A 25,961-nucleotide genomic window follows, 5' to 3' on the forward strand; every position below is an offset into this window, starting at 1 on the left:
CTTACTTTAAAGCTATGCCCCCTTGTAATACCCGACTCAATACGCGGGGAAAGGTTCATACTGTCGACCCTATCTAAACCCCTAATCATCTTGTACACCTATATCAAGTCACCTCTAAACCTTCTTTTCTCTAGTGAAAACAGCCCCAAGTGCCTCAGTCTTTCCTCATACGATTTTCCTTCCATACCAGGCAACATCCTGGTAAACCTCCTCTGCACCCGTTCCAGTGCCTCCACATCCTTCCTATAGTATGGCGACCAAAACTGCACACAATATTCCAGATGTGGCCGCACCAGAGTCTTATACACCTGCAACATGACCTCAGGACTCCGGAACTCAATTCCTCTACCAATAAAAGCCAGTACGCCATATGCCTTCATTACCGCACTATTTACCTGGGTGGCAACTTTCAGAGATCTGTGTACATGGACACCAAGATCCCTCTGCTCATCCACACTACCAAGTATCCGACCATTAGCCCAGTACCCCATCTTTTTGTTACTTTTTGAAGACAGCTAACGATCCGCATCCATGAACACCAACTAGCCACGAAATGACACGACCAGCTATCCTTAGTAGCCACACACGCAAATGACAAGCAACATGAGTTCGACTAGGATAACACTACTATTATAGGACAAGCCAAACAGAGAACAGCCAGGGAATTCCTAGAGGCATGGCACTCATCCACAGATTCAATCAATAAGCACATCGACCTGGACCCAATATACCGACCATTGCAGCGGACAGCTGGAACTGACAACCGGAAGCAGCAGATTCAAACCACTACAAATGCCTGAGGAAAGATCACAGAAGCGCTTCAAAGGAGGCTCCCAAGCACTGAGGATGTCACCTAAACAGGGGACGAAACGTTTGCAACACAAATTCCCAGCTCGGCGAACAGAACCACAACAATGGTAAAAGGAACAGCAAATTAAAATCAGGAAGCTCAAAAACTTAAAATCTGTGAGCTAGTCAAAAACATAAATGAAATGAATGCAGACCACAGTAAATTATTGCAAATAAATTTGAATTATTGCCCACTTTCAAAATTTTAGGGATTTTCAACATCATTAACAAACAACAAATCAAAATTACATTTCTGAATGCTGTTTTTATCTCATACTGTACATCCAAAGTTATTAAAGCATACATTTCACAAAGACTTTATAATCACCATGTGTGTAAGATAGTAGATTGTATGGAAAAGATTAATACATAACTTTAAACCATAGGATAAGAAGATAAGGAGACATAAGTTACAAACAATTTAAGGTAAGTTTAATACTTTTATTAGAAGGTATCAGGCAAAATTAGATCAACTCTTGCAATGGTCCACCTGTTGGAGACAGAAACCGTAAAAAAATGTAAGAGACACTGGGCTCAGCAATGAGAAATATTGGAATTGTTTTTAAAATAAATTATTAAACCATCTGTCCTCTTAGGTGGGCATAAAATAACCCACAGCACTACTTCAAAGATGTACAGGGTGTTGTCTTCATCAAAATATCTCTCAACCTACATCACGCATAAAAATTAGTTGGCATCAACACATTACTGTTTCTGGGAACTTGCTTAGTGCAAACATGCTGCCACACTTTTTATATCATAACAATGATTACTTGTCAAAAATACTAAATTGGCTATGAGTTATGCAAGTCTATTTTTTAGGACTGATACGAGAAGATAGTTCGTCATGCAGCGTGAAATACATCACAATTAACACTTCAAACAGTTAGGAGCAGAGTTGTATGTGGAATCCTATAATTTACAAGCGATTTTCAATTGAGACATTCAAGAGGGCATAGGATGATTGGATAGAAATAGTGTTCAGGGATATAGGGAAAATGCAAGAGATTGTTGGCACTAGGTCACAAAACTGTGCAGACAGAATGGGCTAATTAGCCTCTTCCTGTCACATAATAATTCTCTGATTTAATGAAAAGTATGTGGAGTGAGATAGATTTCCTAAAATTAGGCTAGTTGTTCCCAGAGGTCAGGAATCATGGACTCTGCTGGTTTTGGGCACACAGCTGGGGAAAGAAACTAGCAACATGCCCCTCAAATTAGCAGAATTCATAAACCACACAGTACCAGGTGCTGCAGGCCAAAGAGACAAATGATTAAAAATAATTTGAACTCTGTCAAATATTTATATAAAAGAGTTATATTCTAACTGGTAAGTACGAATTCTGCCAAGTGTCTATATTCAGAGTTATTTCATAAATGGTAAATACTTTGCAATTTCTTTTTGTATATCAATGTTATTTATCACTCATCTCATTCCCATTTGTCCTTTGCCACAGTCTGGCCTATTTGGGTGATTGCCTCCAGCGCACCCGGAACTATCTGGCTGCCATTTGTTGAAGGTCAGAGTCTGAGAGTTGCTAGTTCGGTTCCTCCTCATTCCTGTGGGGACTTTCTGACTTGACAAAAGATGAACCAGCATCATAGAAACCTGCTGCAGAGAAACCGCGTACAGCTGGTGAAAAAACTGCAGCCCGAGCTCATTTACGACTTTCTGACGGAGAAAGGCGTTTTCACCGACGACATGATAGAGGAAGTCAAGGTGTGAGAGGGATTGCGGGTCAGCGACGGGCCGAACGAAAAATAGAAACAGATAGGTTTCCTCTTTTATTCTCTTTTTATTTTAAGAAAAGCCTCTTCTCGCGGTCAAATGCGGCAAATCTCGATGGCAAGCCAGGATGGGTGCTGTTTCAGGGAGGAATTGAAGCTGCACATATTTGAATGTCTCTTGTACTCAGGTTGAGGTATCTATAATCATCTGTGGAACCTGAGCATGTCAGCAGGATGCACACATTATGTAATTTATACATTTACAAATTAAATCCCAGTCACTTGTGTAAACTTACATAGCACGAGTTACTTTAAGATGTGTTTATGTTTTGATATTCAGCTGCACAATTCAATCAGTTGGTAACGCTCTTATTTGGATCTTGTGTTTATCCTCCTGTTAAATGTTCAGAATGACTGCTTCTGTGGTGTATCATACATTACCATTTGCAATGCTTAATGTGCAACAAAAAAACAAAATCAAGTCAATTTGAATAAAATGTTTTGCTAATTTCTGTCTGCTTGCCTTTTCTTACACAATCTCTTATCTAAGCTTATTACTTAAGTCCTAAACAAATCTATTTTCTTTTGTCTGTGGGACTGCTGTCTGTTCTCTTACAATTAAATCCATAATACAAAACAGGCTATTAAATGTTGATAATTTTATAATCCTTTAGTGCAAAAACACAATCTTTGATCATGTGGAGGGTTCAATGGTTTAAATGAAACTAACTCCACATGATTAAATAGGTTCCAAATCATATTTATATATTTGGAAAACCTAAGTGCTTACCTGTTTTATTGGGGAAATACAATGAATGTTGTGGGACTGAGCTGAAAGCAACTCCTCCAAAGGTCTAGTTTATACGTTTGCTTTGTGTTTTCAGTAAGTAATAATATAATAAAGAGATAATAAAGTAATAAAGAGATATCATTTATTCTTGTCAAAGAGTGAATCAGTTGTCCACAGTCATAAATGTATGTTTGAGAAACAGGACAGTATTGAAACAGGAGTTGTCTGAAAAGGGACATTGTAAAGACATCATATTTGAGACCTATTCAGCACACTTGGGGATAAGAATAGCAGTGTTTGAATGTTTTCATCAACTATTGCAAACTGGACTGTATACGTCCTGAAGAGTTACGTATCCTATTGTCTGAAATCTGTCTTTTGATTTTAGTATTATTTTGGAAAAGTTTGTGAGAAGATTTGTAGCTCGCGTGCTCGTTGCTGTGGTTCTGTTCGCCGAGCTGGAAGCTTTTGTTGCAAACGTTTCGTCCCCTGCCTAGGTGACATCCTCAGTGCTTGGGAGCCTCCTGTGAAGCGCTTCTGTAGTGTTTCCTCCGGCATTTATAGTGGCCTGTCCCTGCCGCTTCCGGTTGTCAGTTTCACCTGTCCGCTGTAGTGGCTCGATCTCGGGACTCATAGCAGAAGCAGTAATGTAAAGGTTAGAACAAACAGTCTTACCACAAATTCAACCCAAACTCTGGGTCAGACACGTTGATGACACCTTTGTAATCATTAAAAACACGGAAATAGAGAATACACACCGGATCATCAACTCCACACTCACAGGAATCCGATTCACGAGAGAGGAAGAAAAGGACAACCAACTCCCATTCCTAGACGTGAGGGTACAGAGAACACCAAACAGAGAATTCACCACTAAGGTACACAGGAAAGCCACACACACAGACCAAGTCCTGAACTATGAAAGCAACCACCCCAATACACACAAACTAGGTTGCATCAAGACACTATTCAAAAGGGCCACAACACACTGCAGCACACCAGAACTGCAAAAAGAGGAAGAGGAACACCTATACAAGGTATTCGCCAAAAACGGATATCCTCGCAATTTCATCAACAGATGCCTAAGGGAAAGACAACAGACCGAGGACATGCCGCAATCCAAAGGACTAGCCACACTACCATACATCAAGAACATCTCTGAAATGACAGCCTGACTACTGCAACCACTAGGACTTATAACAGCACACAAACCAACAGCCACTCTCAGACAACAACTCACCAGAACGAAGGACCCGATACCCAGCATGAGCAAAACTAAAATAGTGCACAAAATCCCATGCAAGGACTGCACAAAACACTTTATAGGACAAACAGGAAGATAGCTAACGATCCGCATCCACGAACATCAACTAGCCACAAAACAACACGACCATCTATCCCTAGTAGCCACACACGCAGACGACAAGCAACATGAATTTGACTGGGACAACAATACCATTATAGGGCAAGCGAAACAAAGAACAGCCAGGGAATTCCTAGAAGCATGGCACTCATCCACAAACTCCATCAACAAACACATAGACCTGGACCCAATATACCGGCCACTACAGCGGACAACTGAAACTGACAACCGGAAGCGGCAGGGACAGGCCACTATAAATGCCGGAGGAAACACCACAGAAGCGCTTCACAGGAGGCTCCCAAGCACTGAGGATGTCATCTAGACAGGGGACAAAACGTTTGCAACAAAAACTTCCAGCTCGGCGAACAGAACCACAACAGCATTATTTTGGAAAATTAGCCATTTGAATAATCTAAATGCTAGTTAACATTGTGACTGTATATGAATACTGCTTAGATTTGAAATTAAAGTATTTAAATGATGATCATCAACATGGAGTTGACTGAATTTTTTTTGACTTTAGAAATCAGGCACACGCAGGGACCAAGCCCGTCAGTTAGTAACTGATCTGCAGACACGTGGAACAGGAGCATTTCATGCTTTTTTGGAAAGTCTGAAAGAAAGCAAGCAACATGAGCTCTTTGATCTACTGCAAGAGGGGCTGTCTATCCAAAATAACCCCTCCACCTTTGTTAGACCGGTTCAACCCATGAAAATATATAATCCTGTTCAGCAGGACACCCAGATTTCTCACCCAGTTCAATGTATGTACGGAATCTGCTTGTGCTTTTAGAAACTAATTGTTTGGGAATATGGATTTACTTGAATCCCATTTGGATTATTTAGTGGCTAATTTACGATCATTTGTAGTTACTGAACTTGTGATCATAAAACTCCAGCCATTGTGTTTCGGTAGGTGTCAAACAGTTGCTTCTCCCTTCATTTCAGCCCTCTGAACATTTATCAACAGAATTAAAAGGAGACTGATGGGTAAGATGGTTAAATGGGGCAAAACATGGTACAGCATAAATGAAGTAATCTCTTGGCGAGTGGTTCAGAATTCTAGGAAGACTCACAGACAGTGAATCTGGAATATGTTGAAGAAGCATTAGGAAAGGAAGATAGGAAGTCTGGGATTGGATGGTTTTTGTTCTCAATACCCTGTAAAGGAAAGTTGATGAGATGTGGGTATTGTTTTTGTTGTAAGTTAGTTCACTGGGGCTGAGAACATATTGCAGAGATACGAAGAGACAAAGCTGTGAAAACAAGGAAAAGAATTTTAAACCAGGAGCTTGTGTAAGTAGTGAGCACAGAGAGCAAATGGTTTTCCATTATTTAATGTGGAAAACACTACTCAACTGGGACTAGATATCAGTGAAGTGGTCTGACAATACACGCAGTGGACAAGTCAAGAGATATAATCAAAGGGTAGATTTGGGCATGTAGAAGCTGACTTCGTAGAGCTAAGGAGTGACATTTAGATGTAGATCGGAGGACAACTGAGTCAACAATAGCTTCAAGACAATTGCAATGGAACAAATGAAAAGAATTACTATTGTCCAAGATGCTCTGCTCCCATTGTGCTGGTGAGATGGATAGTGAAGAGGACAGTTCCAAGGAGTGACACAAAAGAGGGAGACCTTGTGAATACCATGTAAGACTGCAGTGGTTGAGAAGAAACTACCTCATGGCCAGAGTCACATATTTTGTCATTCTGGCTTGGATGGTTTCAGGGTGGAAATCTGAAGGCACGATTTAAATTTGCAAGAAAGATGGACACAAATACCAGAAGCAAAATATTCAAGGAAATTGCGTTTGGAGCTTGGATGCTAGTTTATGACAACCCAAATATTGAGAGTTTTTCTTTGAGTTGGTTTTGAAAGAGGAGGGAGTGGTACCTGGGGAGAGAAAGTCAGTTAAATGGTCAGCAATTTTGTGGGAGTATGGTTGAAATAGCAGAGATGGCTTCATCGACAAGGTAAGCTTGGATACAGCATTAGGGGAAATGTGACACAAAGTGGATAATAAAGCAGGATCAATATTGGGGTGGAGGCAGAGAGGAGAGGTTTGACTTGATGGGCAAAGGTAAGGAAAGTAGCTGAACAGATCAACTGAATTAACAATGAAGTCCCATGATTTCAAGGCTGGAGAGCAATGGGGAAGGAGATTTAAGGTATGGTTGTTAGTTAAAGAAAGCTGCTTGAGGTTTACATAGTTCTCCAGGGGAGGTAGGTAGGAATATTTGGTCAAGAAAAATGAAATCCAACTTAGTTGAGTAGTCCAGTAAGACATGGCGATATTGCCTAAACCAGTTGAGCATCATATTTCTTTTAAATCTGCATCTCTAGGACCTGAGAGAGCTGGGATAGTGGGGGGGGGGGGTGTTAAACCAGGGGACTGATTAAGAAGAGGGAGAATAAGACATTACTAGGGATAAGGACATTGAAATGTGGAGAGGAAAGAGTGTCAATTTGGAATTGGTCAGGTGGAGAAATAATCAGGTGAATGAGAAACCAAAGTGTGGGCAGGAGGGAATTTGGACATGTAGCTGTAAATGTCTCTTATATATGTGCTGATCATGATTTTGTGCCCTTGTGTTCAGGTTCAGACACTGATATAGGTCTTGCTAAGCCAACTATAAAAAGACTACAAGATGATATGGTGAGTGTTATGTCAATGTCTTTACACGCTGTTTATTTGTTGAGTCTTGTATAGGATGTTGTATTATGTGGGGAATAATTCAGTCCTAAATTGAAATTGTATGCAGATGTTCTGTGTTTACAATAAGCAGATATTAATTTCTAAATTATGACATTCAGAAGAAGGGTTTGTGTTATAAGGAGATGCTGGATAGGCTGGGAATTTCTTCACCGGAGCACAAGAGGTTAAGGGGTGATCTTATAGAGGTTTACAACATCATGAGGGATGTAGATAAGGTATCTTTTTCCAAGGGTGGAATTTCAAGATGAATGGGCATATTTTTGAAGTCAGAGGATAAAGATTGTTAAAAATCATGAGGGACAATTTTTTACACAGAGAGTGGTTCACGAATGGAATGAACTTCCAGAGGAAGTGGTGAATGCAGGTACAGTTACAACATTTAAAAACCATTTATAAAAGTATATGAATAAGAAATGTTTGGAGGGATATAGGCTAAGCGCAGGCAAGTGGGACTAATTTAGTTTGGGATTATGGTTGGCATGGTCTGCTTGAACTGAAGGGTTTGTTTCAGTGCTGAGTGACTCTATGACTTGGGTGTCTTTGCATAACGAATACAGATTGTTAGCATACAGATACAGCAAAAAATAACAGGAAGGCAAATAGCATGTTGGCCTTTATTGTAAGGAGTTTAGACAAGAACTTTTAAAAGTTGGTTGGGGGCAAATGTCTGCAGGTAAAGGGACGGCTGGAAAATGGGATGCCTTCAGAAATGAGATATGGAGAATCCAAAGAAAGCATATTTCTGCAAGGTTTGTGAAGATTTGTTGCTCAGGTTGAGGTAGTCTGGCTGTCATTTCTGAAACTTCTTTGATGTATGGTAAGGTGGTTAGGGTTTCTGGCTGTTTGGTCTGCTTGTCGTGGTTTGTTCTTGAGGAATCTGCGCACTGTATTTTTTTGAGTATCCGTTCTTCTTGAATACGTTGTATAGGTGGTTCTCCTCTGTTTTCCGAAGTTCGTCTGTGCTGCAGTGTGTGGTGGCTCGTTTGGAATAGTGTTCTGATACAGTTTTGTTGTGTGTGTTGGGATGGTTGTTGGTGTAGTTAAGTATTTGGTCAGTGTTTGTCGGTTTTCTGTATACGCTGGTTTGTAGTTCTCCGTTGTCCTTTCTTTCGACTGTCACGTCCAGGACTGCGAGTTTGTTGTCGGTTTCTTTCTCCTTGGTGAACTTTATGCCTGTGAGTGTGTTGTTGATGATGATGTTAAATGTCTCTTCTATCTTGTTTCGTTTTGTAATGACAAAGGTGTCATCTACGTCGCGGGCCCGGATTTTTGGTTTGATGGTTGGTAGGGCTGTTTGTTGTAGTCTTTGCATTACTGCTTCTGCTATGAATCCTGGTAGTGGAGATCCCATGGGTGTGCCGTTGGTTTGTTTGTAGGTGATGTTGTTGAAAGTGAAATGGGTGGTGAGGCGCAGGTCCACTAGCTTCATGATGTTTTCACTAGCTTCATGATGTTTTCGTTGGTAATGTGATTGATGGTGGTTGGTGTGTGTGTGATGGTCTCTTCTAAAAGTGTGGCAAGTGTTTCCTTTGCCAGATCGATGTTGATGGAGGTGAACAGTGCTGCTACGTCGAATGAGATCATTGCTTCGTCTTCCTCCATTTTGGTGTTTTTGATGATTTTTAGGAATTCCTGGGTGGAGTAGATGGAGTGCTGTGACTCTTTTCTACTAGGTATTTCAGTCTTGCGTCTAGTTCTTTGGCCAGTCTATAAGTTGGTATTCTGGGTAGTGAGACTGTAAGTCTGAGGGGGGCTCCTGGTTTATGGATTTTTGGTAGTCCGTAGAATCGTGGGGTGTTGGGCCCGTCGGGTTTCACTTTTTGGAATTCCATCTTGTTTAATTGTCCGGAACTGTGTAATTTTCTTAGGAGATATGTAATTTTGTTTCCTAGTTGTGGGGTCGAGTATAGCGCCACCTGTTGGTAGGTGTTGGTGTCTGCGAGTAGTGCATTGGCTTTCTCTATGTAGTCCCATCTGTTTAGGATGATTTTGAGCCGACCTTTGTCTGCAGGTAATATAACGATGTTTTTGTCTTTTTTGAGGTTTTCTAGGGCTTTCTTTTCTTGTATGTTCAGTTTTGTTTCCTTCCCTCTTTCGGCTCAGAGTAGGTGCAACTGTCTGTCTGATCGTTTGCTGTGTTTCTTCCATGAGTTTGTTGTCCTTCAATGTGGTTTCTAATGCCGCTAGGAAATCCTTCTTGTCAGCGTCTCGGTAATTGAAATTTAATCCTTTTACTAGTACCACTTTTTCTGTGTCTGATCAGGTTCAGTCTGATAAGTTTTTTATCCATGCCCCTGTATTATCGGTTTTGTCTTCTTTTGTGAGTTTGTCAAGTTTTTCTTCAGGTCCCGATTTTTCTTTATCTGTGTTTGTCGTTGTTTGGTGTTTATGGCTCGTTCTACTGCGTCTGTCCATTCTTGATTTGTTGCTTGTTTGAATAACGGTTTTTGGCACGCAATTTCCCGGTTGTATTTTCGGAGTCTGTGGTGGGCATCATTGATTAGTTCTCGGAGCATTCTGCGGCCATTTTGTTCTGTTAAACTTCTGGCTTGAGGTGTTTTTATCAGCTCTTTATATTGGAGACATTTTGGCAGTACCTGGTTTCTTAAATATTCAGCCAGAAACCATAACCACCTTACCATACATCAAAGAAGTTTCAGAAATGACAGCCAGACTACTAAGACCCCTCGGAATCCTAGTAGCACACAAACCCACCAACACTCTCAAACAAAAACTAACAAACTTAAAAGACCCATGGACAAAATCATCGTCATCTACAAAATTCCATGCAAGGACTGCCACAAACACTACCTAGGACAAACAGGAAGAAAATTAGTTGCCAGGATACACTAACACCAGCTAGCCACAGGAAGGGCTTATGCCCGAAACGTCGATTCTCCTGTTCCTTGGATGCTGCCTGACCTGCGCTTTTTCAGCAACACATTTTCAGCTCTGATCTTCAGCATCTGCAGTCCTCACTTTCTCCACAAAAAGTAAGGACCCTCTCTCCCTCGTAGCCCTACACACGGATGAAAAAAACCACCATTTTGACTGGGACAACACATCTATCCTGGGACAAACTAAGCAAAGACATGCCAGAGAATTCCTAGAGGCCTGACACTCCAACCACAACGCCATAAACAAACACACAGATTTAGATACCATCTATCAACCCCTCAAAAAACGAACAGGAAATGACATCACCACAAACCCCAGGAACCCCATCCAGGACAAACATATAAATAGAAAGCAGGAGACAACAGCTTCACTTCACTTGGAGGTCACCACTGATGATGTTACCTGGCCAGGTAATGAAACGTCTGGATATCAAACCTACAGCTCAGCGAGCAAACCTACACCCTAAAGTATATTTCTGTTAGGGTGAAAGGAAAGGCTGGTAGGTATTTGGAATGCTGGATGACTAATGAAATTGGGGATTTGATTAAGAGAAAGAAGGAAGCTTATCTCCGGATTAGACAGGATAGATCGAGTGAATCCTTAGAGTACAAAGGCAGTCAGAGTATACTTAAGAGGGAAATCAGGAGGGCAAAAAGGGGGAATGAGATGGCTTTGGCAAATAGAATTAAGGAGAATCCAAAGGGTTTTTACAAATACATTAAGGACAAAAGGGTAACTAGGGAGCGAATAGGGCCCATCAAAAATCGGCAAGGCACCTTTGTGTGGAGCCGCAGAAAATGGGGGAGATGCTAAATGAGTATTTTGCATCAGTATTTACTGTGGAAAAGGACATGGAAGATCTAGAATGTAGGGAAATAGATGGTGACATCTTGAAAAATGTCCACATTATAGAGGAGGAAGTGCTGGATGTCTTGAAACGCATGAAGGTGGATAAATCCCCAGGACCTGATCAGGTGTACCTTAGAACTCTGTGGGAAGCTAGGGAAGTGTTTGCTGGGCCTCTTGCTGAGATATTTGTATCATCCATAGTCACAGGTGAGGTGCCGGAAGACTGGAGGTGGGCTAACGTGGTGCCAATGTTTTTAAGAAGGGTGGTAAGGACAAGCCAAGGAACTATAGACCAGTGAGCCTGACTTTGGTGGCGGGCAAGTTGTTGGAGGGAATCCTGAGGAACAGGATGTACATGTATTTGGAAAGGCAAGGACTGATTAGGGATAGTCAACATGGCTTTGTGCATGAGAAATCATGTCTCACAAATCTGATTGAGTTTTTTGAAGAAGTAAAAAAGAGGATTGATGAGGGCAGAGTGGTAGATGTGATCTATATGGACTTCAGTAAGGCATCCGACGAGGTTACCCATGGGATCCTGGTTAGCAAGGTTAAATCTCATGGAATACAGGGAGAACTAGCTATTTGGATACAGAATTGGCTAAAAGGTAGGAGACAGAGGGTGGTGCTGGAGGGTTGTTTTTCAGACTTGAGGCCTGTGACCAGTGGAGTGCCACAAGGATCGGTGCTGGGTCCTCTACTTTTCATCATTTATATAAATGATTTGGATGTGAGCAAAAGAGGTATAGTTAGTAAGTTTGTAGAGGTGTAGTGGACAGCAATGAAGGTTACCTCAGATTACAACAGGATCTTGATCATGGGCCAATGGGCTGGGGAATGGCAGATAGAGTTTAATTCAAATAAATACGAGGTGCTGCATTTTGGGAAAGCAAATCTTAGCAGGACTTATACACATAATGGTAAGGTCCTAGGGAGTGTTGCTGAACAAAGAGTTTGGAGTGCAAGTTTGTAGCTCCTTGAAAGTGGAGTCGCAAGTCGATAGGATAATGAAGAAGGCGTTTGGTATGCTTTCCTTTATCGGTCAGAGTATTGAACACAGGAGTTGGGAGGTCATGTTGTGGCTGTACAGGACATTGGTTAGACCACTGTTGGAATATTGCATGCAATTCTGGTCTCCTTCCTTTGAAAAGATGTTGTGAAACTTGAAAGTGTTCAGAAAAGATTAACAAGGATGTTGCCAGGGTTGGAGAATTTGAGCTATAGGGAGACGCTGAACAGACTGGGGCTGTTGTCCCTGGAGTGTCGGAGGCTGAGGGGAGACCTTTTCGAGGTTTACAAAATTATGAGGTGCATGAATAGGGTAAATATACAAAGTCTTTTCCCTGGGGTCGGGGAGTCCAGAACTAGAGGGCAAAGGTTTAGGGTGAGAGAGGAAAGATATAAAAGAGACCTAAGAGGCAATGTTTTCACGCAGAGGGTGGTACGTGTATGGAATGAGCTGCCAGAGGAAGTGGTGGAGGCTGGTACAATTGCAACATTTAAAAGGCATTTGGATGGGTATATGAGTAGGAAGGGTTTGAAGGAATATGGGCCGGGTGCTGGCAGATGGGACTAGATTGGGTTGGGATATCTGGTCAGCATGGACGGGTTGGACTGAAGGATCTGTTTTTGTGCTGTACATCCCTATGACTCTATGACACAGTCTTGTTACAATTGTACAGGGCTTTGAGATCACAACCTTGGAAAGATCATACTGTTTGATCTCCATATTGGGCAGTGATCTTTTTGCATTGGAGACGGTGTAGCAAAGATTCACTAGATTGCTCCCTGAATTGAAAAAAACATAGAAAATTGGAACATGAATAGACCATTTGGCCTTTAAAGCCTGCTGCAGCTTTTCAATATGATGATGGCTGATCATTCAATTCAATACAATGTTCCTGTTTTCTATAGATTCCCCCTTTAATCCTTTTAGTCCTTAAAAACTGTACCTAATTCTTTCCTGCTAACATTTGATGTTTCAGCCTCATTCTCCTTCAGTGATAGAGAATTCCACAGGCTCACCACTGTCTGGGTGAAGGAATCTCCCCTCTTCTCACTCCTAAATGGCCTACCTTATATCCTTAGACTGTAACCCCAGGTTCTAAATTCTCTGATTATTGAAAACATCATTCCTGCATTTACTGAGTCTAGTCCTGTTAGAATTTATTAGGTTTTTGTGAGTTTCATTCCCATCACATTCTTCTAAACTCCAGTGAACATAGTCCTAACCGATCCAGTCTCTTCATGCACCAATCCTGTCTGGTAAACCTTTGCTGCACTCCCTCCATAGCCAGAACATCCTTCCTCAGATAAGGAGATTAAAACTGCACACACTACTCCAAGTGTGTCTCGTCAAGGACTCGTACAATTGCAGAAAGATAAAACTGCTCTTCTACTTGAATCTTTTTGTTATCAAAGCTAATATATCATTTGCTGTCTTCACATCTGCGCCTGCATGAAGGTTAGCCAATGATAAGAGGGTGTTCAAATGGACCTGTACTGTCTGGAGGTTAGAAGAATGAGAGGCGATTTAATTAAAACATGCAAGATTCTGAACAAGCTTTACAAGGATAAACACTGAGTGGTTGTTTACATTGGCTGGGGAATTTCGCACATGGTACAGTCTCAGAGTAAGGGATTGATAATTTAGAACTAGGTTGAGAAGCTTTGTAACTCAAAGCATTCTGAATATTTTGAATTCCAGAGGATTGTAGAAGCTCCATCAATAAAATGTTTAAGGCTGAGGTACATTGTTGGTTTCTGATATTTAAGGGAAATGGTGATTGGGCAGAAAAGTGGAGTTGCAGCAGAAGATCAGTTGTAATTGCATTCAAATGCAGGTCAGGTTTTATAGGCTCCACTTCAACTTTTATTTCTTATGTTAGGGAAATTGCAGGAAGGTGGAGTTGAGGATTATCAGATCAGCCATGATCTCATTGGAGGGCGAAACAGACCTCAATGGGTTGACTGGCCTACTTCTGCTCCTACATCTTATTATATTGCTTCCCAATGTGACAACCAAACATGGCAAGAAGATAATTAGATTTAAAATGAGGACTGGCTGATAATCACACTGTTTTATTCAGGGACACATGATTTTATTGATTTTAATTTCGTGGAAAAAGTCTGGCTGCTGTCTATAAGAACCATGGATGGAACAAATTGGTTCACCTCAATCCAAATCATAGTATACATACGTTTACAGCACACAAGTTTGTTATTTGGTTATGAATTAGTGCTGCTTCTTAAAAATAATTAAATGGATATATAGTGTGATGGGAAGTTGAAAAATTCTTACTGATATAGTAAGTGCTGATTGTTTGTTGCCATAGTTCTAACACATCATCAGAGTACAGAGTTATTGCCCTGTATCTGTTGCATCATCTCCTGATGAAGGAGCGGTGCTCCGAAAGCTAGTGCTTCCAATTAAACCTGTTGGACTATAATCTGATGTTGTGTAATTTTTAACCTTGTACACCCCAGTCCAACACCAGCATCTCCAAATAATGTCTCCTGTCACTGATATACATCAATGTGGCTTCTGTCAATGAGAAAGCATATTTAAAATAGTAAAATTCAGTGTTTACGTGTGTGTTGATTTCAAAAAGTGTTCAATTTAACTGGTTGTGATTTTTAACCACCAAATACCAGTTTGTCCATCATTTACATTTATAGTCAATTTAAATCACAAGTACATTGTTCAATTTTTACATTTAACATGAGCGTCCATCCATTCAGTTTACTTCATCTAACCATATCAACACATAAGTTAGCTCGCTGAGCTTGAATGTTTGCTTTCAGACATTTCAGCACCATACTAGGTAACATCATCAGTAAAAGTCACCCACCTTAAGAAACCAAGGCCAATCAATAGAGAGGCAGGATATACCACCAGCGCTTCATCGGAGACTCTCACTGATGATGTTCCTAGTATGGAGACGAAACATCTGAAAACAAACCATCAAGTTCAGCGAGTTAACTTACATACTTATCATCAACCTGAGCTACAAATCTTCTTAAAAATTGCATATTGACACATCGTTGTAATCCTTCTTGCAGCACAGACTAATCTAATTTCCTGTTAATATATCTATTCTGTTTGCCTCAACCATGATGTTCTCATCAGTCATTCTTTCTGAGGAAAGAAATTTCTTTTTAATTTATTTGTCCCTCTCTTATAATTATGGTCCCTAGTTTAGATGCCACAAATGCTCTGCATAAATGGAAACATATTTGTCATCACCATCCTACTGAACCCCATTTACCTCATTCATCTTTTCTCGATTTATGCTCTTTAATTATCATAATTTACAGCTTCTGTGAATCTTCATGTCTCCTTTACCTACATCTAGATTTATAAAATGGACGCTGACCCTTGTGGCTTATGTTTGATCATCAACAATGTGGATTTCTTTCCAAGTAGTGGTTTGACATGTCGCTCAGGTTCTGACATCGATTGTGAAAATGTTGAAAATCTCTTTAAGAAGTTACGGTTTGAGGTTATTGTTAAAAGAAATCTGACCAAGCACGTAAGTATTTCCAAGAACACTAATTATAACCTCTGATAATTCATTACAGGTTGTGTACAATGTTTCTGTAGAATGCAGCACAGACTTGTCTCAAATACTTCGCAAAGGTACCCACTGCATGGAACCTGTAGCTTCAGAAACAAGCAAGAGTGTTCCAAAGAGCCAGAAATAAGGAACTATTGAATTTTCTCGAAGTATGATTTTCTCCAATCTAATGACACAGTTTTCTAGATAACCATATGAATTCATCAAGAGATTTGCATAATGTCTTTGCATAATTTTCCTTGGAACTAACTTCAACCACACCAATTTAAGAATTATCAAAATGTCTACTGTAAGAATTTAGCAGTCATCTTCATTTTGCAAGGTAAACCTTTGCGAGAATCTCCTGCATAATTGGAGCACAAGAACAGGAGTAGGTCATTTGGCCCCTCAAATCTGTTCTACCCAATCAATAAGATCATGGCTAATTTTCAACCATATACTTGCCTTTGGCCATATTCTTCAGTATCTGTTTAAGATAAAAATCAGTCTCAGATTTAAGATTAATAGTTATGTAACTGGCATCAATTGTCATTTGCAGAAGAGTTCCATACTAACACCGGCTTTTGAAGTGTTTCCTCATTTCATTCCTGAAATGTTGACACTAAACACCCTAGTCCTGATCTGCCCAATCAGTAGCTGGAGTTGAATGTAGCAGAAGATTTGATGACTTTATCCGTATCAGAAACTGTATATTATACAAACATTTAAAGAGACCTCCTGCCCACGTTTTCTTTCTCCTCTGACTCCCAGCCACCTTTCACTTGCTCTGGTAACATTGAACAACACCCTATTGTAGTGATTGTAACAAGGTCAGCCAGGTGAACAGCATAGAACATGAGTTCCCGATTGGGACTGTTAATCTGATCCAATCAGAGAACCCTGGCTGATAGATAAGAACAAGATGTCGAACATCCTGTACACTCTGAGAGCTGGCTCTGCAGGAGGTAGGTCAATGTCAAGAACTCGCCATGTGTAAATAAAGGGTGAGTTGGTGAAAGGATATCAGCCTATGGGGAGTCATTTTATTCATGTCTTAGTTATGATATATGTTGGATAATGGTGTTTCCTCACTCTATTGTGTGATTTTCTCCAACAGGTGATGGTAAAAGAGCTGCAAAGTCTAGCTCTCAAGGACCATACAGCTTTTGACAGTTGCGTTGTTGTTATTCTTTCACATGGTAGTCAGGTGAGTCAAGTAACTTAAGCAATAAACGCAGCAGCTGCAATGCATAATTTAACCTGGTGGGTCAGTAATATTTAACATTAAAGGTATAGTTTTCTTGTTCTTTCTGTCTGTTTTGTTTTATTTTTCTTCTGTCACATAGCAACTTTTTTTTCTACATTATCTGCCCTATGTTTCCAGTTGTGTTCCTGCTGAATCTTAGTTGGAATCATTACTCTTCCATAATAGAAATAACCATTGTAAATGTACAAATGTTACTACTGTCTGTGGTGTGCTGCCCTTAGGTGGATTTTCCAAGTTTATAGACATTCTTTGAGCACCTATACTCATGAAGTGTTGAGTTTCCCAAAAAACATGTCGGTCCCGTTCCTGTAGTATTGCTGCAAAAATTGTTCAATGGCTTTAACCATTTGAAAAGTCATTTTGAAAAACTGAAACAAATACAAGAAATGCTGAAAATACACAGGGTGATAGGGAATAGGTGAGAAATCTGTGTGAGCAACAGATTGGAAGGAAGCTGTTTAATCTACAGAGATTTTAAACAAAATAATGCTGCTTTTCTGCTGTGTTTTACATGATGGTGATCAAGGCTTAGCCAAGTAAGCCTTAGGAAAAAAAAGCTGCAAGGATTTAAAAGATGCTTTCAGCTGTTGGCATTCGTTTGAAGCTCCATGACAGTCCTTGTTGTCTTGGAATTTACAACCATAAAATCTTGCCAGGCAACCTCAATATAACTCCACTACAGAGGAAAATCTCTAGAGGAGATGATGTCATTGAGAGTCCTGGTGAGGAAAAAAGGCTTGATGTTCAGTGATGGGGTCATGGTCCACGGGGTGATAGGAAGTGTTTAAGAGACAACCACAAAATGTTTTAGACAAACATAAGTTGTTAAATTATAATCAATGAGTTTACATGAAAATATCACTAAACTTTTTTCCTTCTATAATGTACAATGAGTTTATTACAATCCCATGCACCAACATTTTTATTGTAAAACATTCTATGCTTTGAACATGTGAATGTAAAGTAATTATTTTGGAACAACATGCTGCTTTTTGCCTATTTGTAAATTTCTGCTGAGTTGATGAGAGAATGAAGAAGACCTTTGACCAAGTCATAAATTTTAGCTTAATGTGATACAATGTAATCTGATGTCAGTTCTCCATGGTAGTACATCCCTATGTATTTTTGTTAAGGAGCTGGTTTAAGCTTCATTGTCACTTTACTCAATAAATATTATATGGTACAGCATGCTTTCAAACAGGAAAATCACACACACTAACAGATGAGACGGGGAAATGAACGTTCATAGTATGTGACAAATCCCTTCAATTGGTGTGTGAAGAGTGACTACACCTGAACACAATCTCTTTGCCACAGCATAGTTTGGATACAGAATAAACTGTTTTCCATCTTGTACCTTCCAATAATGTACCTCAGTTCCATCCTCAGAATGCATATGCTACTACAACACTGATATTCTACATTTCTCATATCAAACTCCCTTATCTGCTCTCTAAGCAAAGTGAGTTACAGTAGTTATCAGACAGAAGATTTTCATTCCATCATATTACCAAACAGAAGTCAGTATAAAACAAGTATTTGTAAGCTAAACCTTTTGCAGTAATTAATGTTAGCTAGGGATAGGTGTACACTGTGTGCAACTACATTCACAACATTTCCTGTATGTAAATGCATTCTACGGTATTATGTTGAATTCTATACATGTGTTTCTCTCCTCAGGCTCAGCATAGACAATTTCCTGGTGCAATTTTTGGAGTGGATGGGGGCCAATCTCTGCCAGTACAGCATATTGTTAGTTACTTTGATGGTTCACACTGCCCAACTTTGCGGGAAAAGCCCAAATTATTCTTCATTCAGGCCTGTGGTGGTGGTAGGTGCTATATTTGTTGCTGACTTATGTAAATAAAGATGTGTAAGTTAGATCTATTGGCTGTGCTAAAATACCCATAGTGTTCAGGGATGTGTAGGTTAGGTGCATTAGACATAGGAAATGCAGGGTTGTAGGGATAGAGTAGAGGGAATGGGTCTAGGTGGGATGCTTTTTGGAGAGTTGATGTGGACCTTTTGCGCAAAAAGGCCTGTTTCCAAGCTGTGGGGATTCTACTAAATATATAAATAGATCAGCTGCTAGAAATATTAAAAAATGTAAATGTAGCTACTATTGGGGTCCAGTGACTATATTCAAGAATTAATTTAAATACCCGGCTAAATAACTGTTACCAGAATCTTTCTACCTTGTGCCTGATCTCTGGCGGGCACTATTTATTGCACAGTTTGAATGGATTAGTACTTTAACTCAACGCTAGAAACAGTGGTCTGATCAATGTTAAAATAATTACTAGCAAGAGACTCCAGGATAATGGTTATGTTGCTAATCCAGTTAGTAATCTAGTGGCCTTGAATAATAATTAAAACCTACAGGGAAATTTCAGAATTCAAATTCAGTTTTAAAACAGGCTTTGGAGATGAAGGTATCAATAAATATGACCATGAAGCTTTCAGATTGTCCCAAAAAACAACTGCTTACTTTTCAGAAGCAAGTCTGCCATCTTTCTCCTGTCTGGCCTATATGTATTTGAAACACAATTGTTAACTGGTGGAGAAAAGTACTCCATTTATCAAATCACTGCAAAGAATAACAAAAGAAAAACTCAGCTGCAATCAAAACAATTCAAGGGCAGTAGAGATGAGCAATAACTGCTGGCTCAGCCAGCAATGCTCACATCGCATGGATGAATAAATAAAACATTTTTAAAAGACAGGATTCAAGAAAGGTACACTCAGCCCAGTTAACTCATCAAAGTCATCCTCACTAACATCTGGTCAGAGGTTGGAAATTCTGAGGGGAGTAACTCACCTTTTGACTCTCCAAAACCTGTCCACAAGCATTGTGATGAAATATTCTCCATCTGCTTGGATGAATGCAGCTCCACCAACACTTAAGAAGCTCAAAACTATTCAGAACAAGCATACTTAAATGGCACCCTATCCATCAGTTTAAAAATGAACTTCTTTCACCAGCAAAGAATATTGGCACCACGTAGACCATCTACAATGCATTGCCGCGATTTAATAAAGTACCTTTGTAAGCACCCTCCAAAGTCATGATCTCTAATACTAGAAGGGTAAGGAAAGCAGATGCATGGAACATTACCACCTGCAAGTTCCCCTTCAAGCCATCACCATCTTAATTGGAACTGTTGTAATTTCTTCTTTGTCACTGGGTCAAAATCCTAGAACTCCCGAACAGCATCATGGGCATACATAACTCCCATGGACTCAGCAATTCAAGAAGGCTACATCTTCTCGAGGGAAATCAGAGATTGCAAATAAATGCTGTAGTCTCCCTGTAGAATTTTTAAAAATGTATGATGACATGTTGCTCATCTTTTCCAAGGCCCATGACAATTTATGACTTTACAAAGCTCTTGATGCAGTTCCAATATTAGTTACTTTGTGGATTAATTGGATGAGTGTTCCCCTCTTGGATCTAAGCACCTGCTTTTTATTCTTATCAATAAGTCTTTCACACTGCAAGCATGCTGAGAGCAGAAAAAAAAGCACAAGAACTGAACAATTAAAACCCCGTCTTGTCTCCATATTTGATTTATTCTGTGTTGTGTGCATTCAAGGGAAAAAAAAAGTTTTTGTTTTTAGCATTTGATTTACCATTTACTTTTTTCCACAGGAACACAGAAATTCAAGACAGGAGAAACCTAACACACCTGTGTTAGTGGTAGCTGTTCAACTGAGTTCTCTCTACTCTGACCCCATTGTTCTTGCCTTTTCCTACATTTTTTTTAATATTCTTCAAATATTTATTCAATAGTCTTTGGAATTCTTTATTGCTCTGTATTTCCAGCCAATTTAGGCATCTACTGTCTTATTGTTTCTTTTCTTACGTGCTTTTTCTCAAACTGTTTTTTTATTGGTTTCACTTGCCTTGTGAAAGACACTGTATTGCTTGAAAAGTGTGATCAATACAGCACCATAAGAGACCATAGCTGGAGAGAAAGGACAAAAGAAAGCACAAGTGGAATAGACCAGTAATATGACCAGAATGATTCTGCAGAGAGGGGATCACCTTTGTACACTATCACAGAGCACTCAGGTCATCTGAAAGACAAATAAGTTGAGTTTGTACTTTTGTAGCATCACAGTGGAATGTTTGTTTCTTACAGATTTGAAGGATAAAGGATTCAAGACAGCCGAGGAGGTGGCTAGCATTCCTACTATACTCTTTGATTCTGTTAGCTTGCAGACTGATGCAACTCCATGTCCAGCAGAAGATGAACCAGATGCAGTATCCAGCTTACCAACTCCCAGTGATATTTTGGTTTCATATTCTACTTTCCCAGGTACCTTCATCTGCCCCAGTTACTGCCTTTCAAGCAGAGTGATTTGATCCAAAGTGAATGTCAGCACTGTTGCATTTAGATTAGATTAGATTCCCTACAGTGTGGAAACAGGCCCTTCAGCCCAACAAGTCCACACCGACCCTCCGAAGAGCAACCCAGCCAGACCCATTCCCCTACATTTACCCCTGACTAATGTACCTAACACCACGGGCAATTTAGCATGACCAACTCACCTAACGTGCACATCTTTGGACTGTGGGAGGAAACCAGAGCACCTGGAGGAAACCTGTGCAGACACTGGGAGAACATGCAAACTCCACACAGATAGTTGCCTGAGGCAGGAATTGAACCCAGGTCCCTGGAGCTGTGAGGCAGCAATGCTAACCACTGAGCCACCGTGCCACCCAGCTCAAGCAGATAGTATTAATCAGTTTAGAACATTTTTCTTGATTAATCTCAATTCCCATCTGGTGATTTTCATGCCTATAAAAATTGCGAATATTATTGCTTGAAAATGAAGTATTTCCATTTCTGGCAGTGCTGGGACCACTGTTGTTCACTATTTACATTTATGGAACTGCTCTTCAAATTGTTTATGAAAATATTGAACGGCAGTGGTCCCAGCAAAGATCCCTGTAGAACATCAGTTCCCACCTTCTGCCAATTTGAATAACTTGTATTCCTGCTGGTAATTCTTAAAGTAAAATGCTCTTTCCTGATCATTAGCAGATAATGTAACTCAAGGGTTGTAAATATATTTAAATCTATTATTTTTCCTTATCTTATTATGCATGTTCTTTAGTTGCAATACTGTATATTGTATTCATAACATGTATATTATTGAACTTGTTGAGAAATTGTTTGAAATTGTTGAGACTCTGGGGAACAGCAGTGGATGTCCTAGCAATGGCTGCATCCAGCCATTGGCCTGTACTGAATCAGTTTTTGATATGCAGTCATGCTTTGAGTTACTCAGTGACAATATTCTGGCCTGTAATTAGTTTAACAGAATATTTGGGCTGCATAAACAAATTACTGACTAGATTTTATTTCTCTCATTCTGACAAGCAACAAAGGGTTATTCAGATGTTTACACACTTTTTTCTTTAGGGTATGTGTCATGGCGAGATAAAAAGGATGGATCTTGGTACATGAAAACACTGGTGAATATATTCAGTAAATATGCTCATTCAGATGATCTACAAACACTTCTAACGAGGGTGAGTTGTTTTATTTTATTCTGAGTATAATACCATTCGTTGAGACTCTGGATTTGATTTCAATACACTAAACCTTGGCACAGGTTCTGATGATTCCAATATTTTTCTGTCCATCCTACATCCTCCACTCTGCATAAACATGCTCAACCAGAATTCTACACACTACTAAACACACATTGAATCCCATTCACCATTAGTCCTGGGCATGTTGACCTTGCTCTCAGTTCAACAATGCCGTAATCTTAAATTCCTCAGCTTTGCCCTTTAAATTCTCTGTAACTCATTAACACTCAACAATGGAACCCCCCAGGGTTGCATACTCAGCCCCCTACTGTACTCACTGTTTACCCATGACTCTGTCGCCAAATACCAGACTAATGCCATTTACAAGTTCGCTGATGACACCACCATAGTCGATGGAATCACACATGGCAACAAAACAGACTACAGACAGGAAGTGGAAGACCTGAAAGAATGGTACACTGAGAACAACCTAGCTCTCAATGCCAGCAAAACCAAGGAACTCATTATTGACTTTTGGCGGGATGTTACTAATGCCCCCCCTAAACATTAACAGCACAGAGTGGAGAGTGTCAAGCTCCTGGGAATGGTCATCCACAACAAGCTTTCTTGGACGCACTGGTAACAAAGGCCCAACAATGTCTCTTCTTCCTCAGGCAGCTGAAAAAATGTAGCATGACAGTGAATACCCTTGCCAAATTTTATAGGTGCACCATCAAGAGCATTCTGTCTGCATGTATCACTAACTGGTATGCCAATTGTACCATTTAAGATCGGAGACGGTTACAGACAGTGGTGAGCTCTGCCCAGACAATCACAAAGACCAACCTCCCATCTATAGAATCCATCTACCAGGCCTGCTGTCAAGGAAAGGCTGCCAGCATTCTCAAAGATCCATCCCATCCTGGCAATATTTTTCTACAATCTCTACCATGGGGGAGGAGGTACAGAAGCCTGAACACATGCACCAGCTGGATTTGAAACAGTTTCTACCCTACTGTTGTTAGAATACTGAATGCACTCTCAAATTCTTGGCATTCGCCTGTACCTGTATTTTTGTTTTTGCCGCTGTTTATCTATTATTTACTTATCTCTGCTATTTAACAATGTGATCTGCCTAATTGCTCGCAAGACAAAGCTTTTCACTGTGATTCAGTACACATGACAATAAATTCAATTCAATTAAATTTAATTCAATTAACTGCTTCCAATACTTGAGTATCTTTGCATTACTGCAGTTGTGGCATTTTGCACATTCCATATTTTATCTAAATTTCATATTCCTTCAGCTGCTGTGCTTCTAGTTGCTTTGGCCCTAAGCCTGGGAATTCCCTTCCTAAATCCCTATGTTTCTCTGTCCCTTTTTCCTCTTTTGTAATGCTTCTTAAAATCTATCCTAATGATCAAATCCCTCCCGGCATCTCCTTCCTTAGGTCAATGTCAAAAATGGTTTTGTTGATACTGCTGTTATTTAAGTATCTTGGGATGTTTTTATTGTATTTTGATCCATCTAAAAGTTTCACATATATCTATCACAAGTTATAACATCCCAGTCCTATGTCAGACCTTTACTAATGGAATGAGATTTTTAAAGTTTTTTTTTTCTCCTGAGCAAAACAACAATTTGTAAAGGGGTGTAATGCTGGAAGTCTGTAAACAATTGAAATCTGGGCAGCTGTATCTGAATTAGTGAGTGTACATTCTCACAGATGTACTTAGTTTGTTGTTATCAATGTATTATCAGAAGCAGTTGTTCTTAGTTGTTCTTAGTACATCTTATTCTAAAGAAATACTTTATACCTTTAAATGCTCCCATCACTACCACTACACATGATAGACTACAATGCTGGTTGATATAGTCAACTAATTTGACCTCTCAAAATGAGCTAAATTTGGCTCATTTGAAATGAGCCAGTTATTTTCATGGCTGTAATGAACACAGTATAGACATTAGATAAGTTTTTCTGAAACTTTATCAGCAACATTTGAAATATACATAGTACTCGGAACATCAACCGAACAGGTTGAATAGAATGATTTTTTTGTAACATTTTCTTATTCTTTTTCTGAAGATACTGATCCAAATTTGGTTTGGAGGCACTGGGCACCCTCCTTGATTGGCCATTTCTCATTTAAGATGCTGTGTTAGTGAATGTTATCAAGGTCTTTTCCCTCACAGTCAAGCCTAATTATGTATTTATAAATGCATTCCAAGCACAAGTCAATAAAAGCAGTTCAGAAGAGAGGGCTTGGACCAGTTCATCCTATATTAATCCAGCTGAATTGTAAGGGTGTAACCACCAGCAGGGTTGAAATCAGGGAAATCAGGGATCAATTCTGATGTATTCAGCCAGCCTTGAGCTGTGGAAATATATTTTGGATTTTTACAAAGTTTTTTTTTACAATTTCTTTTCCATATGGCATGATGGTGAATAACCTTGCCAAATTTTATAGGTGCAAGCAGTTGGGCCTGTGCATCATTATGTGGTTTAATTGTGAGAAATTTGGAACGTTTCAGATGTATCTATTTTTCAGGTGACAAGAAGCATTTCAGAAAATGAGGAAGCTAAAGGTGTGTACAAGCAGATTCCTGGTTCCTTCAACTTCCTTCGCAAACAGTTTTACTTTTATAACAAGGAGAAGCAGTGACTTTTTTGGATTATAAACAAGTGAATTCACTTTGAAAATTCTCAACTATCTCAGTGCCCTGGTTTGAAAAGGAATTAATTATCACTGAGTGCTGATCAATCGCTGTCATTCTAGTTGTATATTTGTATTACAGCTAATAGAATTTGTATCAGATTTGTGTAATGCAAGAAAAGGATTAGAAATTAATATCAAACATTCAATGATTGATTTATGTGTGGATGACATTGCACAATTGAGGTACTAACCAGCATTGACAAAATCTGTTCTTTGTGCTAACGTACATACAATGTAAAACTTTGCTTTGGATCAAATCACTCTGCTTGAAAGAATATTTAAATTATCTTCGAGACATCTTAATTGTTATTTTGGGGAGTGACAGAAAGCAAGATAGGTTTCAACATCTAAAAGTTACTTGTATCGATGAGAGAACAGTTGAATTCACATAAACAAATATTTCTGCTTCAAAACATCTGGGACAACTTAAGACCGTGGCATGAGGCTATGGTTTTTGATAAATTTTGCCCTATTCTAATCCTGTTGGATAATGAATGAAGAGAATTGCATTTAATTAGCACCTTTTGTCTACTATGTCCCATTCAAGATTTGGGAATTGTACAGAAACCATTTAGATGTGTCTGAGTTAGCTGATCGTAGCTAGAGTAGCAGGGTGCTACTTTTGGAATTAGCCTGAGGAGCGAACGTAGGAACTCTGTATTTATGTTCCCATCTCT

The 25,961-nt window shown here is 39.6% G+C and overlaps 1 protein-coding gene across 3 annotated transcripts in view; it reads left to right on the plus strand.

Moving 5' to 3' along the window:
- The first annotated feature begins 2,338 nt into the window (after nt 1–2,338).
- Nucleotides 2,339–25,961, plus strand: part of casp9 (caspase 9, apoptosis-related cysteine peptidase) — a 31,522-nt gene continuing 7,899 nt past the window's right edge. Inside the window, exons 1-9 of one of the 3 annotated variants that reach the window (XM_043675763.1) lie at nt 2,339–2,569; nt 5,254–5,494; nt 7,333–7,391; nt 15,554–15,730; nt 16,872–16,961; nt 18,702–18,852; nt 21,164–21,340; nt 22,451–22,560; nt 25,117–25,153. In XM_043675763.1, coding sequence (XP_043531698.1) covers nt 2,438–2,569; nt 5,254–5,494; nt 7,333–7,391; nt 15,554–15,730; nt 16,872–16,961; nt 18,702–18,852; nt 21,164–21,340; nt 22,451–22,560; nt 25,117–25,153 — 1,174 coding nt within the window. In that variant the 5' untranslated portion in view covers nt 2,339–2,437. Of the gene's footprint in view, nt 2,570–5,253; nt 5,495–7,332; nt 7,392–15,553; nt 15,731–16,871; nt 16,962–18,701; nt 18,853–21,163; nt 21,341–22,450; nt 22,561–23,353; nt 23,394–25,116; nt 25,154–25,961 lie in introns of those variants that run through there. The other 2 variants (XM_043675764.1, XM_043675765.1) reach the window with 2 other exon arrangements.

Source organism: Chiloscyllium plagiosum, chromosome 34 (assembly GCF_004010195.1).
Source record: "Chiloscyllium plagiosum isolate BGI_BamShark_2017 chromosome 34, ASM401019v2, whole genome shotgun sequence".
Lineage (NCBI taxonomy): Eukaryota > Metazoa > Chordata > Chondrichthyes > Orectolobiformes > Hemiscylliidae > Chiloscyllium > Chiloscyllium plagiosum.